Here is an 18,583-nt window from a genome sequence, read left to right on the forward strand (position 1 = left end):
ATATTGAGATTCTGCCCATTGCCACAACAGAAAAAGTGGGAAAGAGGGGAACGGGGAGAATGTGTGAGATAGAGAGCGGGGAGAGAGGGGGAGGGGGGCAGAGAGAGAAGAGATACATGGTGATAGGGATCCTCTTGGCCATGTGGGAAGTCCCCCTGTCCTAACATGGAACAAAGGCCAAGACTTCCTGGTTCCAGCTGTCTGAGATTCCGGTTTTCCATGATAGTAGAACTCTCTCTATCCATCTCCTTTTCTCTCTTTCTCTCTCTCTATCCATCTCCTTTTCTCTCTTTCTTTCTCTCTCTCTATCCATCTCCTTTTCTCTCTTTCTCTCTCTATCCATCTCCTTTTCTCTCTTTCTCTCTCTATCCATCTCCTTTTCTCTCTTTCTCTCTCTATCCATCTCCTTTTCTCTCTTTCTCTCTCTATCCATCTCCTTTCCTCTCTTTTTCTCTCTCTATCCATCTCCTTTTCTCTCTTTCTCTCTATCCATCTCCTTTTCTCTATTTTTCTCTCTCTATCCATCTCCTTTTCTCTCTTTCTCTCTCTATCCATCTCATTTTCTCTCTTTCTCTCTCTATCCATCTCATTTTCTCTCTTTCTCTCTCTATCCATCTCCTTTTCCCTCTTTTTCTTTCTCTCTCTATCCATCTCCTTTTCTCTATTTCTCTCTATCCATCTCCTTTTCTCTCTTTCTCTCTCTATCCATCTCCTTTTCTCTCTTTCTCTCCATCCATCTCCTTTTCTCTCTTTTTCTCTCTATCCATCTCCTTTTCTCTCTCTCTATCCATTTCCTTTTCTCTCTTTCTCTCTCTCTATCCATCTCCTTTTCTCTCTTTCTCTCTCTCTATCCATCTCCTTTTCTCTCTTTTTCTCTCTCTATCCATCTCCTTTTCTCTCTTTCTCTCTATCCATCTCCTTTTCTCTCTTTCTTTCTCTCTCTATCCATCTCCTTTTCTCTCTTTCTCTCTATCCATCTCCTTTTCTCTCTTTTCTCTCTCTATCCATCTCCTTATCTCTCTTTCTCTCTCTATCCATCTCCTTTTCTCTCTTTCTCTCTCTACCCATCTCCTTTTCTCTCTTTTTCTCTCTCTATCCATCTCCTTTTCTCTTTCTCTCTCTCTAGCCATCTCATTTTCTCTCTCTCTTTCTCTCTCTATCCATCTCCTTTTCTCTCTTTCTTTCTCTCTCTATCCATCTCCTTTTCTCTCTTTCTCTCTATCCATCTCCTTTTCTCTCTTTTCTCTCTCTATCCATCTCCTTATCTCTCTTTCTCTCTCTATCCATCTCCTTTTCTCTCTTTCTCTCTCTACCCATCTCCTTTTCTCTCTTTTTCTCTCTCTATCCATCTCCTTTTCTCTTTCTCTCTCTCTAGCCATCTCATTTTCTCTCTCTCTTTCTCTCTCTATCCATCTCCTTTTCTCTCTTTCTCTCTCTATCCATCTCCTTTTCTCTCTTTCTCTCTCTCCATATAATTTGCTCTCTCTCTATCCAACCAGATATAACTTCATTTTGAATGGCTCAAAAAAATGATGTAAATGTGTGGAAGCAAGAGAGAGAGAGGGGGAAAAGCAAGTTTGTGTGCGTGCGTGTCTCTGTTTTGAGAGTGTTTTCCGATGAGTGTGCCAGTATTTAGGTACTCAGTGTGTCCCTTTATTTTGTGTGTGTGTGCTATTGTTCAGTATGTAGTGTACTTGTGGACCTGTGCTCGCATGTGTGTGTGTGTGTTTCTAGAATGTCAGGTTATGAACTGGAGGTGCCCTGTTGGTGCCATTTTGGGACACAGCCATTCACTCCACATAACTGCAGAACATTATAGAAACCTCCCGTTCATACATATCCTCTACTTATATCACAAAAGGAAGCACATTTCAATTGTACTGCACTACTCCAGTTTCAGCTGAACCTAAAACACTCTCCATGCATTTCAAATGAAATGGGGGGAAAACACACTTTTAGGATGAGATATAAGCTGTAGGAAATGACATTTATAGCTGTGATTTTCTCTTTCCCTTGAGTTGAACATAGAACTGCTTATGCCCAGTTATGCTTAACTTTCTCTCTCTCTCTCTCGCTGTCTTTCCCTCCCTCCCTCCCTCCCCTCTCTAGATCTGTTGCGGGTGCGCCAGGAGGCCCTGGCAGCAGTGAGGAACACAGGGGGTTTGGAGGCCCATCTCCCTTCGGCAGGCAGCTCGTCCAGCCAGAGACGCAAGCAGGGCCTGCCCCAGCACAGAGACGCCCACTACACTGAGAGGTAGGCCTGGCTAACACACAATGGTAGCCTTCAAGTTAGAGCATTGGGGCAGTAACTTAAAGGTTATTGGTTCGATTCCTGGAGCCAACAAGGCGAGGCGCTGGGGGACATTGGTGACACTGGCCACGACCCTACTCCCTGCGGGTTTCTCAGGAGGAGTTAATTAAAATATGCACGAAAAACATTTTGATGACGCACTTGGAACGATGAAAACAAGTGTGTAACAGAACAAATATAAGCACCCCCAAATTAGTATTATTATACACACACACACACACACGGATAGGAACATACACACAGAAGCACACACACACACACACGGATAGGAACATACACACAGAAGCACACACACACACGGATAGGAACATACACACAGAAGCACACACACACGGACAGGAACATACACACAGAAGCACACACACACGGGGGCTCATGCAGTATGTATAGGGGAGGATGTAGGCTTTATTTTTGAATGTGGAATATTCCCGTTATTTGCAGTGGTGGTGCTGCCAGGGAGATAGGGCGGTTGAGCTGTAGTGTGTGTGTTTCTATCTGGGTGTATGTTCCTATCCATGTGTGTGTGCAGGGGCACATCTTTCACTGGGGAGGGGGGTGACATTCTGAAATGGCATTCCTCCCCCAGTTTTATCATTGGAATGTGATACAAAACCAGGCAACGGTGTGCTTTAGGACCATGCGGACGCCTCCAAGCGGTCGGGTAGGCTGTTTGGAGTGTTTATTCCACCGGATTTATATGTATATATATACATATATATATACATATAAATAAAATGGTGACCCCCCACTTCTCAAACCAAAGTTGGGGGTGCTTATATTTGTACTGTTACACACTTGTGTTCATCGTTCCAAGTGTGTCATCAAAATGTTTTTCTTGCATATCTTAACTCCTCCTGAGACACACAACTGAACTCACAACTGAAGAAGAAAAATTGTGGAGGGGAAGAAAAGTGAAGTCAATAGGCTGTGCTAGTTTGCTTTACCACCGTTGCATCCCTTCCCCATGTCTCTCCTTCCCCATGTCTCTCCTTCCCCATGTCTCTCCTTCCCCATGTCTCTCCTTCCCCATATCTCTCCTTCCCCATGTCTCTCCTTCCCCATATCTCTCCTTCCCCATGTCTCTCCTTCCCCATGTCTCTCCATCCTCCTCTCTCTCCTTCCTCCTCTCTCTCCATCCTCCTCTCTCTCCATACTCCTCTCTCTCCATCCCCTCTCTCTCCATACTCCTCTCTCTACATCCCCCTCTCTCTCCCCCTCTCTCTCTACATCCCCCTCTCTCTCCATACTCCTCTCTCTCCATACTCCTCTCTCTACGTCTCCTCTCTCTACGTCTCCTCTCTCTACATACTCCTGTCTATCCCCTTTGCTTGGATCTGATGTTGGTATTTTACTGTACAATATGCTGTGTGTGTGTGTGTGGTGTTTGTGTGCATGCATGTGTGTAGCCTATACGTTTGTGTGTGTGTGTGTGTGTGTGGTTATACACGTGTGTGTATATATGGCTGAACTAGGACCCCACTAAAAATCATTGCTGCAACCCTCTCCCCCCCTCCTCCTCCTCCTCCTCTTCCCCTCCTCCTTCCCCCCTCTTCACCGGCGCTGGCTGCTGTGCCTCCCAAACAAAGCCAGGGGCAGCGGGAGTGGGCGGGTAATTGCTTGTCGATTATTTATGTGGCGCGGGGAGAGGCGGGCGATCGATAATGGGCCGGCGGGGCGGCAGGCAGGGGGGCGCAGGGGAAGTGTGTGTGTGGGGGGGAGTGAATTAAGCAGGAAACGGAGCGGCCCAAGGAAGGGTGTGTGTGTGAGGGAGGTGGTGGTTGTACGGGTTCTATTTCTAAGCCTAGAGTCCTATGTGTGTGTGTGTGTGTTTGTGCAATGTGTATGTGAGTGCATGCGTGCGTGTGTGCGTGCGTGCGTGCGTGCGTGTGTGCGTGCGTGTGTGTGTGTGTGTGGCCCAGCAGTGCAATGTAGCTGTGGTCAGTGAGCCACGGCGGTTCTCCGCCTGCATAGAGAGTAATTAGCCACACAGGACCGGGGGATGTTAACTAGCCCTCTGCACTTCTCTACCTCCCTCCATCCATCCATTTACCCTCCATCAATCCCTCTCTCTCTCTCTCTCTTCCTTCCTTCCTTCCTTCCTTACTCTCTCTTTCTTTCCCTCCATCCATTCCTCGCTCTCCCTCCATCCATCCCACTTCCTTCCTCTCTATCTCTCTCTCCCTCTCTTCATCTTCCATACTCTTCCACTTCTCTTTAAATCTTTCTCTCTCATTACATTCAATAGATAAAGAGGAGAGGAGACCAAAGCCATCCCTCTAGGCATCTCACCTTTCCATCGACCCCCCATCATTGATTATCTGAGGCCCATTAGGGCCCATTGTTAAAAACAAATCATTAGGCGGGTCGATAGACTTAGAGCCTGTCTTTCCCATTTGTCTGGTCTTTGTCCAAAATGGCACCCTATTCTCTATATAGTGCACTACTTTTGACCAGAGCCCCTTTGGGAATAGGGTGCCATTTGGGACACAGATTTAGACTTGCTATCGGCAGAGCAATTCCCAGTGTTTGGCATGGGTGGAGACACTTGAAGGGACAGGGGGAGAGGAGAAGGAGAGGAGAAAGAGATATAGAAAGGGAGAGAGATGGTGGTAAAGAAAGGTAGAGGGGAGGGAGAGAGATGGTGGTATTGAAAGGGAGAGGGAGAGAGATTGTGATATAAAAAGGTAGAGGGAGAGAGATGGAGGAAAATAAGATAGGAGAAAGGCAATAGGATAGAGAGGAGAGACAGGGAAAGAGATAGAAAGAGAGAAGGAGCATTTGAGAGGAAGAGAGAAGGATAAAGAGAAGGAGAGAGAGAGCGTGAGAGAAGCAGCGAGAGAAACAGAGAGATGGAGAAGGAGTGAGAGAGAGGGGAAGCCTCATCCATTTTAATGAGCTTCCTGTGTAAATGTGTTTCCGTGGAGCGAGAGCCGAAGGCGGCCGCGCGGCGCTCCTAATCCCCCCACGCTCCCGTCATTAAGGACAGCCCTGTCACACACACACACACACACACACAGTATGCAGCCATTTACTATTAAACACACTAATATGCACACAGGCACACACACACACACACACTGTCCCGCTGTGGGAAGGGGCCGCTGTCGCCACTCTGACAGGTCGTCACACATGAGTGAATCCCCAGGAGCCCTTGGCCTCTCTGCAGGCGGGAAGAGAGAAAGAGAGAGAAAGAAAGAGAGAGGGTGGGGAGAGAAGGAAAGAGACAGATAAAGCGAGAGAACGAGAGAAAGAGAGAGACAGAGAAGTGAGAGAGCGAGAGAGAAAGAGACAGAGAAAGCAAGAGAGAGAGAGAAACAGAGAAAGCGAGAGAGAGAGAGAGAGAGAGAGAGAGAGAGAGAGAGAGAGAGAGAGAGAGAGAGACAGAGAGAGAGAGAGAGAGAAAGAGAGAGAGAGAGAGAGACAGAGAGAGAGAGAGAAAGAGAAAGAGAAAGCGAGAGAGACTTGGGATGTTACTCGTGCTAGCTAGAGAGACGCACGTTGAAGAGAGAGACATTGCTTAATGTAATATTGTGTTCTGTGACTGTGAAAGTGTGTGCAAAATGCTGTATTGTGTTGTTAAATGTTTGTGAACAAATATATAAACCATTTAAAGTGTTTTGAACAGAAATGCAATGGTTCATTGGCTCAGTCTAAGTTTTAATAAATCCAATGAACCATTGAATTTATGTTAAAAATGTTGCATCAAGACTGCCCAAATGTGCCTAGTTTGTTTGTTAATAACTTTTCATGTTCAAAATTGTGCACTCGCCTCAAACAATAGTATGGTATTATTTCACTGTAATAGCTACTGTAAATTGGACAGTGCAGTTTTATTAACAAGAATTTAAGCTTTCTGCCAATATCAGATACGTCTATGTCCTGGGAGATGTTCTTGTTACTTCCAACCTCATGCTAATCGCATTAGCCTACGTTAGCTCAACCGTCCCGTGGAAGGGACACCGATCCCGAAGAAGTTTTAAATCCACCACCCAAAAGACATCCAACTCAATATTAGGAAGGTGTTCTTAATGTTTTGTGCACTCAGTGTATATATTGTTGATAAAATAAGGAACATATGTTTATGGTTGGTTATATGGGAGTTTGTAACGCACTTAACAGAATGCACAGTAAACTACATAGACAGGCAGAGCAAACTGGTTAATACATTATATATATATAAAAGTATGTAGACACCCCTTCAAATTAACGGATTCGGCTATTTCAGCCACACCCATTGCTGACAGGTGTATAAAATCGAGCACACAGGAATGCAATCTCCATAGACAAACATTGGCAATAGAATGGCCTTACTGAAGAGCTCAGTGACTTTCAACATGGCACCGTCATAGGATGCCTCCTTTCCAACAAGTCAGTTTGTCAAATTTCTGCTGTGCTATAGCTGACCGGTAAACTGTAAGTGCTGTTATTGTGAAGGGGAAATGTCTAGAAGCAACAACGGTTCAGCCGCGAAGTGGCAGGCCACACAAGCTCACAGAACAGGACCGCCGAGTGCTGAAGAGCGTAGCGCATAAAAATCGTCTCTCCTATGTTTGGCGGATGCCAGGAGAATGCTACCTGCCCCAATGCATAGTGCCAACTGTAAAGTTTGGTGGAGGAGGAATAATAATCTGGGGCTGTTTTTCATGATTCGGGCTAGACCCCTTAGTTCCAGTGAAGGGAAATCTCAATGCTACAGCATACAATGACATTCTAGACAATTCTGTGCTTTCAACATTGTGGCAACAGTTTGGGGAAGGCCCTTTCCTATTTCAGCATGACAATGCCCACGTGCACAAAGTGAGGTCCATACAGAATGGTTTGTTGAGGTCGGTGTGGAAGAACTTGACTGGCCTGCACAGAGCCCTGACCTCAACCCCATCGAACACCTTTGGGATGAATTGGAACACCGACTGCGAGCCAGGCCTAATATCCCAACATCAGTGCCCGACCTCACTAATGCTCTTGTGGCTGAATGTTCCAACATTTAGTGGAAAGCCTTCACAGAAGAGTGGAGGCTGTTATAGCAGCAAATGAGGGACCAACTCCATATTAATGACCATGGTTTTGGAATGAGATGTTGGACGAGCAGGTGTCCACATACTTTTGGTCATGTTGTGTAGCCGCCACCTTCCCCCCAAATTGCTTCCTATAAAAGGAGAGAGAACACGTCTGGCGCCCTCTCTCCCCCACCCTTCTCCCTCTGTCTCGCTCCCTCAGTCTCTCCCTTTTCCTTCCCACATTGTGATTAGGCCTAATTATGGTGTAGCGGACGCCTGGTGGCCTCAGTCATGCAGCTTTAATTGACCGTTATTCATCTGTGGGCTAGCGCTAATGCTAGGCTAGGCTAGGAGACACAGGGAGGGGGTGAAATGAATGGAGGTTTGGCATACAGGGGCCCTAGTCTACTGTGGCCGTAGCACAGCGGCGCGGCCCAGGCTAATTGCTAGCCCCGAGGGATTAGGCCAGGTGATTACAAACTGGGCGGTGTAATTACATAAGCAGCGGCGGGGCCCTGGCTAGTGGGCCACAGGGTCACACGGCCCGGCCCTTCCCCAAGATTAATTGGAGCTGCCACCAGAGTGCGAGGCACCGCCGGAGAGAGCGGTTATACGATTTGCATAAACATTTTAGCGACGGGCCGCCGATCAATAAATGGTTCTCACCACCCCCCCACCTCCGTTTCTCTCTCTCCATCTCTCACTCCCTCTCTCGTTCCTTCTCTCTCTCCCTCCCTCCCTCCCTCCCTCCCTCCCTCCCTCCCTCCCTCCCTCCCTCCCTCCCTCCCCTCTTTCTCTCTCTTTTCCTCTCTCTCTCGCTCTCTCTCTCTCTCCCTCTCTCCCTCCCTGTCTCTCTTTCTCCCTCCCCTTCTCTCTCTCTTTCTCTCTGAATTTCTTTCTCTCTCTCTGCTGTATGTGTAAGGACAGAGACATGCAGGCGCTAGTTGATTTTCAACACAAATGTTCCAAACCAATAGCTGTGGTCCCATGCAAATATGGTGTAATTTGGCTGTATTCACCATCATGGTGTCCTTATGTGTGCTGCATATCTCCAAAGCAGCAAACTGATGATATTTAGCCCATTGCACGATTGAGAGAGAGAGAAAGTGTGTGTGTGTGTGTGTGTGTGTGTGTGTGTGTGTGTGTGTGTGTGTGTGTGTGTGTGTGTGTGTGTGTGTGTGTGTGTGTGTGTGTGTGTGTGTGTGTGTGTGTGTGTGTGTGTGTGTGCGTGTGTGTGTATGTGCAGGAAAAGGCCTAAAAGGTTTTGCCAGAAGACGACACATAGACAATCAACAGATCACCACACACCCCCGTACCCAGTGACACTTCCACATGCTCCCTGAAACACACCAAGCTGAAGAACAGATTCTTATGTCTCTTCTCCAACCCTTCACCAACCGCACATTTTTCCTCTTACATCAAATTCTCCTGTCTCCCCTGCCCCTTTGGGACGATTGACAGAGCAGGGAGAGAAAGAGAGAGGAGCTTTTCTTTGCTCAGAACAAGGACAAAAGGAGAAGCACATAATAGAGAGGCCTTTTCATAAATAGGGTTTGCAGGACACGGCCGCCTTTTCAATCGCTCAATACGGCCCGGAGAGGGAGAGAGAGGGAGGGGCGGAAAAAAAAGAGAGAAGAGAGGAGGATTAGTGTTAATTAGAAGGTCCTTCAGCCCGTGGCCCCGGTCGAGACGCAGGGGCCGCCCCAGCTGTCGGAGCCTGACACACTCCCATTGTGTAGTCAGCCCTCATTAAGTGTGTGTGCATGTGTGTGTAAGGGTGAGTATGCATATGTGTGAGTATGCATGTGTGTGTGCGTGGCCAGCCCAGTCACCAAAACACACCACAAACCGGGTCCTCTGTAGTACATACAGGCTTTCACCTCAAACCAGTTTTATACTCAGTGCTTTCTAATATACTGTATAGTACTGTTACGAAACCAACTAGCCAGCCCAGCCTACGAATAAGTCTGCTCTCGTTATTTCTCAGGGTTGACGAACTGTTCCATAATCTGCCTGAATGTGTGCATTTAACGTGAAAGTAATAGCAGAGTATTCCAATGAAAAAAATCTCAGCAATTTGTTTGACGGTTTATAGTTTTTACTGTTAATTTCTGTTGGTTTTAATGTGGTGTGTTTTTGTTTGTGTGTCCGCAGGGAGATGTCCCATCCTCCGCCTCTGCTGTCCACCCAGAACGGCCCTCACATCACATTGGGACCCCACCTGCGGCCCCCCTTCTTGGGCATGCCCTCCGCCCTGTGCCAGTCCCCCGGTAAATCAGATGCTTACACTAGCAGGCTAACTACAGAAATGAATATGGGGCCTACACCTAATGATAAATGAGATGCTAATGCTAGCAGGCTAACTACAGAAATGAATATGGGGCCTACACCTAATGATAAATGAGATGCTAATGCTAGCAGGCTAACTACAGAAATGAATATGGGGCCTACACCTAATGATAAATGAGATGCTAATGCTAGCAGGCTAACTACAGAAATGAATATGGGGCCTACACCTAATGATAAATGAGATGCTAATGCTAGCAGGCTAACCACAGCCTGCACTTATTAATGGCGAGTTAGATGCTAATGCAAACCAGAACCACAATTGGCTTATGGTAGACATTAGTTGTATTCCCACCAAAATTGGGAAATGGGAACGTTTTCCATGGAATGAATGTGTCTATTGACTGTCTTGATTGAGAATCATGAATCAATCCTAACATTTATGTTTTAAATAATGTCATTTTCTTGGTAAAAATCGGATTCTTTGTGAGGCATTGATATTACACAGGGGGTCATTGCATTTGAATACTCCATGTAAACTGTATGTCAGAAATCTCTTAATTGGGGTGTGTGCTTATCGATGTGTGTTTTATGTGTGTGTGTGTTTTCCTCAGGCTATGGTTTCCTCCAGCCTGCCCAAGCTGAAATGTTTGCCCGGCAACAGGAAATGCTTCGGAAGCAGAACTTGGCCAGGTTTGTCATTGTCTTCTAATGTTGTGGTGCATGTGTATGTGTGGCTGTCAGTGCTGTGATGGGGTGTGTGTGTGATGTTAATGCTGTAGTAGTGTGTGTCTGTATCGTAACATTCCGTGTATAGCGTGTGTGTGGTACCACCAGCCCTAACCTCTCTTCTCTATGTCCGGTCCCAGGTTGGAGATGTCAGCAGAGCTGCTCAGACACAAGGAGCTGGAGAGTCTCCACAGGCAGCAGCAGCAGCGTGCATTGGGGGGTTCTGACCACATGGGCCTACCCCATGGCCTCCCTCCGGACCATCCCGCCCTGCGCAGTCTCCACCACCTGCCCGAGGGACACCCCCTCCACGAGGAGCTCAGCCGACGCCAAAACGCCATGCTGATGCTCCGACACACCAGCACCCCCCTACTCTCCCTCAACCACCAGGGGCCCTCGGGGTCCACAACGCCCAAAGATACCCAGGGACAAGGCTCCGGGGCTGGGGCCGGATTGAGTAAGGGGGGCTCCCGGAAAGGCCCCCAGCAACCTAGGGGGGGAGACCACCAAGAGAGGGAGGGCCGAGGGAGGGACGGAGATGCAGATGGCCAGGATGAAGAAATGAAGGACACGGATAGCGAGACGGAGATGGGCGAGGATAGGCATGAGGGATTGTTTGCCAAGGCAACCGACTGGCATGGGCTTCACAGGGACAGAGGGAAAGAGAGCGGCGGGAAGGGGGGGTGTGACGGTGCCAAAGAGGCGGGCGAGGGCTCGGGTCGGCTTAGTGCCCCCTGTAGCTCGGCGGGTGCAGATTCACCACCCAGTCATCACCTCTTCACCCCGGGGCTGGGCAAGAGCGATGTCAAGTACCACTTTCCACCTGGCGCCATGCCTCCTCTGCCAGGGCTCCACGGCCAGTCGCTGCCCTTTGGATTTCCCTACACAAGTCCCTACTTCCACACTGGTGAGTAACACATACACATGCATCATAACATCCTTACCAATCAACTGTATGATACTTAAAAGTCACCCCCAACTGCAACCTGTAAATGCTATTTGGCTAGCCATGCTACCAGCCAATCTCAACAGGCGTTAGCATGCTAACTAACAACTGCTGCATCCGAGAGAAGTGTTATGCAACGATAACAGCCAAATACAATATTAGTGATTGTCCAAACAGCATAAGTGGTCTTGTTGTGGTGCTATGAAGGCAGGGATGTGTTGAGTTTGGTTTGTACTGAACAACATGTTTCCCCAGTCATTTTGTGAGTGGTCCCTTATAATTCTTCAAAGTGAAGGTTGCTTGCTAGATAGCAATTTGGATTGCATACCAGATGAAAAGTAGTGCCACTGTCTGTTTGCAGCCTACCAACTATGAAATCAGAAGAAATACCTTAGATGCGCATGTTCTTGGTCGGGTTTGAGCTGGGGGCCGCTAATACTCAATCAAGCCACAAGCTCATACCCCCCCTCTATCCACCGGTCCGCAAAAAATATTTCAGGTTTACATGCCGGTCCACAGAGAAAAAGAGGTTGGGAACCCCTGGTTAAGGGGACTTCCCTTTTATGTAGTATTGCAGACTGTCACATTTGAACTCACTGTAGCTTAAACTTGCAAATACACACAGAATTGTACCTTGACCTTAGAGCAACTCTTTTTAGGTTAATTAGATACCTCGTTTTAGTTGCCTATGTATAATGACTGTCATTAAAGACATTTGAACGTTTGAAAACACAGACAGAAACTACTTAGGGAACCAGAGGCAAAATGGCCAGGTGGGGGCCAAAACACACACACACACACACACACACACACACACACACACACACACACACACACACACACACACACACACACACACACACACACACACACACACACACACACACACACACACACACTCACACTCACTCTCACGTACACGCACGCACACAGGCACACACTAACACACACTCTCACGGCCCTGGGCAGGCACATGAAAGTAATGAGCGTGGAGACCTCCCTCTGGAAGGGGCCCTGCCACTGACCCTTATACACACGGGGTTATCACCACAACCATATGGAGGGAGAGGGGGAGGGGCACAACAATAAGGAGAAACAGAAAACATGGATGAAGTACACTTTTAAACATGAGATAAAGAATCACATTCTTAAATGCAATTAAATATTACGTCTATTCACACAATTGCCAAACAGCCACCAGGACAAAGAGAGAGTCAGAGCGGGAGAGAAAAAGTGTGTGCGTGAAAGAGAATTAGATATTGAGAAAGAAAGGAGAAGCGCTGTTGGGTATATGTTAGCTGTTTGTCAAGGTCTGTCCTGGGTAGTGTTCAATAGGCACCAAATGGAAGAAAACGGACAGAAACAAGGAGAGAACTACCTGAACTTGTCCAATAGGGAACGCTCATTTTCATTGTCCATTGCAAGTTTTGCTACGGTGTGCCCTTAGAATAAGACTTGATTTACAACCCCTTTCCCCCTCTTCCTCACCCAGGCGGTATGGGAGGTCTGTTAATGGACGGTGAGGACTCTGCGGCGCCCCCGGTGGAGGACATAAGCAAGTGGAGTGTGGAGGAGGTGTGTGGTTTTGTGGGAGGCCTGGCCGGCTGTGCTGAGTACACCCAGGTAAGAACCAGATCAGGATTCTGGTTTATCCACACTTTCAACCAGAGAAAGAGAGCGACAGTGGGAGAGAGGGGTCAGGGCGGGCTGGTGGAAGAGTAGGGTAGAGTATATATTATTGTCACCTCAATCAGAAGTTTTACTACTATTTGATTATATAGCTATAACACCCATGTTATCTCTCACAGCACCACGGCCCACTCAATGTTATACACACTCATACACATACACGTCACTGTTGGAAATGAGAGTGGTGTGAGTGTAGGTGCAAGCTCTGTGAGTGTGTGTGTATGAGTGTGGGTTTGTGTGTGTATGAATTCATGAGTGTGTGTGTGTGTGTGTGTGTGTGTGTGTGTGTGTGTGTGTGTGTGTGTGTGTGTGTGTGTGTGTGTGTGTGTGTGTGTGTGTGTGTGTGTGTGTGTGTGTGTGTGTGTATGTATGTATATGAGTGCTGGTGAGTGTATGAGTGAGCGGGTGATTGCATGTGTGTGTGTCTGTCTGGGCCCTGGCTGAAGTGGCTGTGTCTCTCCTGAAGGTGTTTCGGGAGCAGGCCATTGACGGAGAGACACTCCCGCTGCTCACAGAGGAGCACCTGCTCAACACCATGGGACTGAAGCTGGGCCCTGCGCTCAAGATACGCTCTCAGGTACACACCACTGAATGGCAACACACTGCAGAAGTGTGTGGTGTGTGTGTAGCCCCAAAGTCCAAATGTGCGTGTATGTGTAGACTGTTCTTGTGTGAGTGAACCTCAACTGTGTGTGTGCGTGTGTGTGTGTGTGTGTTGGAAGCTAGTAGTGTATCATAGAGTTAGCCAAAGCAGATAGATAGTGTAGCCCCTAAAAGTGAGTCCATTTGTCAGAACACAGATTGTCAGGCATACCGTACCATAGCCCTTACCCCTCTCCTCTCTCTCAGGCTGGTGGTACAGTAGAACACTAGGCTGCTTCCCAAACGGTACCGTCTTCCCTACATAGTGCACTACTTTTGGGCTTCTACATCCTATGGGCTCTGGTAATAAGTAGGCCACAATATAAGGAATAGGGTGTCATTTGCGACGCGGCCTGTGAGCTGAGCGGCTCTAACTTCGGCATGTGGCATTCGCTCTCTCCCTCTCAGGTGGCGCGGCGCGTTGGCAGACTCTTCTACATGACCAGCTTCCCGCTGGCGCTCCCGGTGCCGCCATCTGCCCTGCGTCCCCCGGACAGGGACCCCCTTCTGTCCGACATCCTTCTGGCGGTCCCACTGCGACCCCCCTCCGTCGCCAGCAGCAGCTCCTCTCCCTACAGCGGCCCTCCGCCCCCGTGTCACTCCTCCCCCAAGCAGGAGAACGGCTCCGCGTCAGGGGTCTACGAGGGGGCCAAGACGCCCTCCTAGGACTCAACTGGCTGCACAGGGAACATGTACTGTAGAGGAGGAGGAGGGGTGTGGAGAGGGTTCAGAGAAACCCCTTGTAACAGACATTGAATTGTCCCCATTTCCTGTAAAATATCAAAAAACTACAACTAAAGAAAATGAACTGAACAGACTTCAACTTCAAGTTCCACTGTGGCTGTAGCCAAGCAGAATCCAAAGACGTGACTGACAGTGGGCTGGAGGGAGAGACATCATGAAGCGACAGAGGGAGAGAGAGAAAGAGAGAACGAGAAAGAGAGGGAGGGAGCAGACAGCTGGTCTCAGTCAGATTGCCAAAAAAAAGAGCGAAGCGCCACAACTACGACATTCTTCTGAGTGAGACAGACAGACGCTAACGGAAACTCTTCCTTCCTGGGCTGAAGGAAGCCCCCCCCTCTCGCTTTCTCTCTCTCTGCTCCCCAACACACCCGGCGGCGCCCAGCACTTAAAAGGAAGACGCCTCTTCCCTCTTTTCTCTCACTCACTTTTCTCCCCACTCCCAGTCTCAGGAGCCCAAACAGCTCAGAGGAACTGAGAATTCTGGAGGCTGGAGTGAAAGGACTCAAAACCCCCCTCATTATTGCAACTATGCATTCCACAGTCCAAAACCAAAGATTACCGGATGTGTGGAATCAGGACGATATTTCATGTTTGTTTCTGGGGTTTTATTTTGTTTTGTTTTTGCTTTGTGGGAAAAAAAGGTTGTCTTAGGGAGGTGTGGTACATTAAGGAGAACAGTGAGCCAGGTACCATATAACTGTCTTTAAGAGACAAGGGGGACTCTTTGATAGGTGACAAAGGTACACAACACAGTGTTGTGCCCATAAGCCAACAGTCTACGCTGAGTTCTTTCTCTGACACGCCCTGATAAAAAGGGCCAAATGTTACTGATATGGGATGGTGACGAAACGGTGGCTTCGGCTCATAGAGCTAATGTCATTGTAAAATCCTGTTAACTACTGTGGGAGATACAAACACGCTGAATTGTACAGAATGATGCTTATGATGGAAATAAGGTTACAGACGTATTTGGGGGGTTCATTAAATGTAGTTGCACGAATAACGTTTTCTTTATGACTGAACAAAATGTGACTCGCTAACTTTTGGTGGTACTTTTCTTACGAACGTTTTTGTTGGCCGTTTTATTTTCTCCAAATTGTATATTATTAAAAGAAAGCCCCAATCTTGAATGCTACTTCAGCAGATAAATATGAGGGAATAATATTTATTAGGACTTTTGATGTACAGTGCCTTCCGAAAGTATTCACACCCCTTGACTTTTTACGTATTTTGTTGTGTTACAGCCTGAATTTAAAATGGATTAAATTTAGATTTTGTGTCACTGATCTACACACAATACCCCATAATGTCAAAGTGGAACTATGTTTACAAATTAATTAAAAATGAAAAGCTGAAATGTCAAGTCAATAAGTATTCAACCCTTTTGTTTTGGCCTAAATAAGTTCAGGGGTAGAAATGTGCTTAAGTCACATAATAAGTTGCATGGACTGTGCAATAATAGTGTTTAACATGATTTTTAAATGACTACCCCCAGGGCCGTAACCAGTTTCTATTTTTTCAATTTAAATTATATTTGGAGAACAGTAATAACAAACAAAAATGACCCCAGCCATTATCACCTTGGTGGCTATAAGTTCAACACATAGCCTATTATCTACACAACTGTAACGTCATACCCCTGAATGGGGAGAAATATGAGAAATGATTTACACAAATTGACACGTAGCAGCAGTGACGAAACAAAAACATATTTAAAACTGTATAGTTTTTTTTGTGCATTTTAATGTAGGCCTATAGGGAATATAGGCCACGTGGAGATGTTCATTGAAACATATATATTTGTTGTTTTGTTTTAGTTCATTCCTAACGTGTTTGATAAGATTAGTACAGATGTTCTCAGGGTACCCCACATGGGGCCCCGACCCCAAGTTTGGAAACCACTGTACTAACCTCTGCTTGCATTCTTTCTCTCTCGGTCTCCTCTGCTTCCTCCTGCATGCATTGCAGCCTGCCTTAGCCTCACCACTGAGCGCTACATCACTGCCTGTCTCAGTAGCCTACTCTCTGTAAAGCAAAGTTATTACGAGAACTTAGTAGTGTATTTTTTACTCCTGCTGAGGTAGGCTCCGTTTAACATTGGCTTCTTATTTCATCCTTCTAGCTGGCTTAGCAATAGTAGCCAGAGCCATTGAACGTTACTTGAATAAAAGTCTCTGCCGGCAGACAACTACCTGACTGACTGACATAATCTATAATCAAGTATTTACCAGATGTGCACTCATTCTCCAAGAGTCAGTTTTTGTTTGTTTGGGGGATGTCTGTAGACATAGCAGGAGTCGAGGGACGGTTTTAAAATGGCCTTTTGTCCAGCATCTCGCAAATACACTGTCAGCAGCATCTCTGACTCTCTAGCTGGCTACTTGAGCCGGCTGCGAGCTGGGGTAGTTCGTTTCAGGTCTCAGGCCCCCTAAAGAGGCAAATCAGGGAGGTAAATCAGGGTGACACAAGAGAACATAACGAACAAACCACTGTTCATGATTCGGCTCATTTCCAAAGAGGCAGTGTGATTAGAATTGTCAGATCAATAATATAAGCGCTCTGAGCTTTGATCAATGCAATAATTCGATTTTGACCCGTAACTGATTTTCTTTATTGTGTACAAAATATATATATTTTTGTTATACATTTTTTCAAATTAGAAAAAATTGAACTATGTGTACATGTGTGCTCATATGTAGTTACGGCCATGACTACCCCATCTCTGTCACAGGAGGTAGGTGGCACCTTAATTGGGGAGAACGGGCTCATGGTAATGACTGGAGCGGAATTAGTGGAATGGTGGAATGGTAACAAATACGTCAAACACATTCCATTTGCGCCGTTACGGCCATTATTATGAGCCGTTCTCCCCTCACCAGCCTCCTGTGATCTCTGTACCCTACACATACAATTACTTGTAAGGTCCCTCAGTCGAGCAGTGAATTTCAAGCACATATTAAACCACAAAAACCATGGAGGTTTTCCAATGGTTCGCAAAGAAGGATACTGATTGGTAGATGGGTAAAAATAAAAGCAGACAAGGTCTAAGCCATTGGGGAGGGGGATACTAAACTAGAATTGGAGCTGGAATTGTTTTAAGATGGTTATACCATGGATAATTTAGCTATTTAATTTTTAATTTTAGGACCTACAATTTAGGTCAACTTTTTTTTTTTTTCATAATTTGATAAAATATTGAATTTAGCCTTTACCACTATAGCCCATAGAAAACGAGTTGAATAACACATTCATAAATGGCAAAAAAGACAGCACAACATTTTATAACAAGGAATAAAGTTTGAAGTGTCTGTCCTATATACAGGAGATATAAGAAAGCTCGGGAAATATATATTGAACAAAAATATAAACGCAACATGTAAAGTTTTGCTCCCATGTTTCATGAGCTGAAATAAAAATCCCGGAAATGTTCCATACGCACAAAAAGCTTATTTCTTTCAAATGTTGTGCTCAAATTTGTTTACATCCCTGTTAGTGAGCATTTCACCTTTGCCAAGATAAGCCATCCAACTGTCAGAAACGCTCAACTACTTTTTTCTCTCCTCACTTGAATACTAGCAGTCAGTGATACAAGTAGTCAGTGAATACTCTTTGTAGTGTTTTCTCTGACTGTTGGATGGTGTGTGTTTGTAGGAGAGTGGACTCCTGGGGGCATGGTTCAGGTCAACACCAGCTGTCAGAGTGTGAGGTTCTGCCGCAGGCCAAGGCCTCCCTGCCTGTGGGGATAAACCTGACCCTTCCACACACACACACACACACACAAAAGAAAAGTGCACACCCGAGCACTCACACCCACCTTTATCCTTCAAAGAAAACAGTTTCCACTGAAGCTGTCAAATTGACATGTATTGGTCACTGCTGGGATTTCTGCTGGGATTTCATTGGCTTGGTCTTCAGCTCTACTCAACTGGTTGCTATTGTATGCAAGTGCTGTATGCAACAGGGTTTCCATTAGCCGGTAGGCCTAACAGCCGGCTTTTGGACAATCATTTATAGTGCTGAGTGACTATTGCTTTTTGAAGTCGGTTCGGTTTCATTTAGATTATTGAAAAATAATCACGGTTTTATTTTTCAGTTTTAATTATTTGGGTTGAATGCTGTAACACAGAATAAAATAATTAATAAAAGTCTCATGATGGTAGTGACTATCCATTACTGCTTATCCCTTATTAGCCATCATATATTCACATTACTTTAATAAAATATTTCAGTTGCTGTGTA

At 46.4% G+C, this 18,583-nt stretch overlaps 1 protein-coding gene across 4 annotated transcripts in view; it reads left to right on the forward strand.

The window, feature by feature from the left end:
- The window catches only part of samd11 (sterile alpha motif domain containing 11), an 81,545-nt gene extending 62,962 nt beyond the window's left edge, over positions 1-18,583 (forward strand). For 3 of the 4 annotated variants that reach the window (XM_071371749.1, XM_071371747.1, XM_071371751.1), the window contains exons 7-13: positions 2,110-2,254; positions 9,463-9,578; positions 10,209-10,287; positions 10,464-11,230; positions 12,762-12,892; positions 13,425-13,535; positions 14,009-18,583. In XM_071371749.1, the coding sequence (XP_071227850.1) occupies positions 2,110-2,254; positions 9,463-9,578; positions 10,209-10,287; positions 10,464-11,230; positions 12,762-12,892; positions 13,425-13,535; positions 14,009-14,266 (1,607 nt within the window). In that variant the 3' untranslated portion in view covers positions 14,267-18,583. The remainder of the gene's footprint in view (positions 1-2,109; positions 2,255-9,462; positions 9,579-10,208; positions 10,288-10,463; positions 11,231-12,761; positions 12,893-13,424; positions 13,536-14,008) is intronic. The other variant, XM_071371750.1, reaches the window with a different exon arrangement.

The sequence above is a fragment of the Salvelinus alpinus genome, chromosome 28 (genome assembly GCF_045679555.1).
Source record: "Salvelinus alpinus chromosome 28, SLU_Salpinus.1, whole genome shotgun sequence".
NCBI classification, from domain to species: Eukaryota; Metazoa; Chordata; class Actinopteri; order Salmoniformes; family Salmonidae; genus Salvelinus; species Salvelinus alpinus.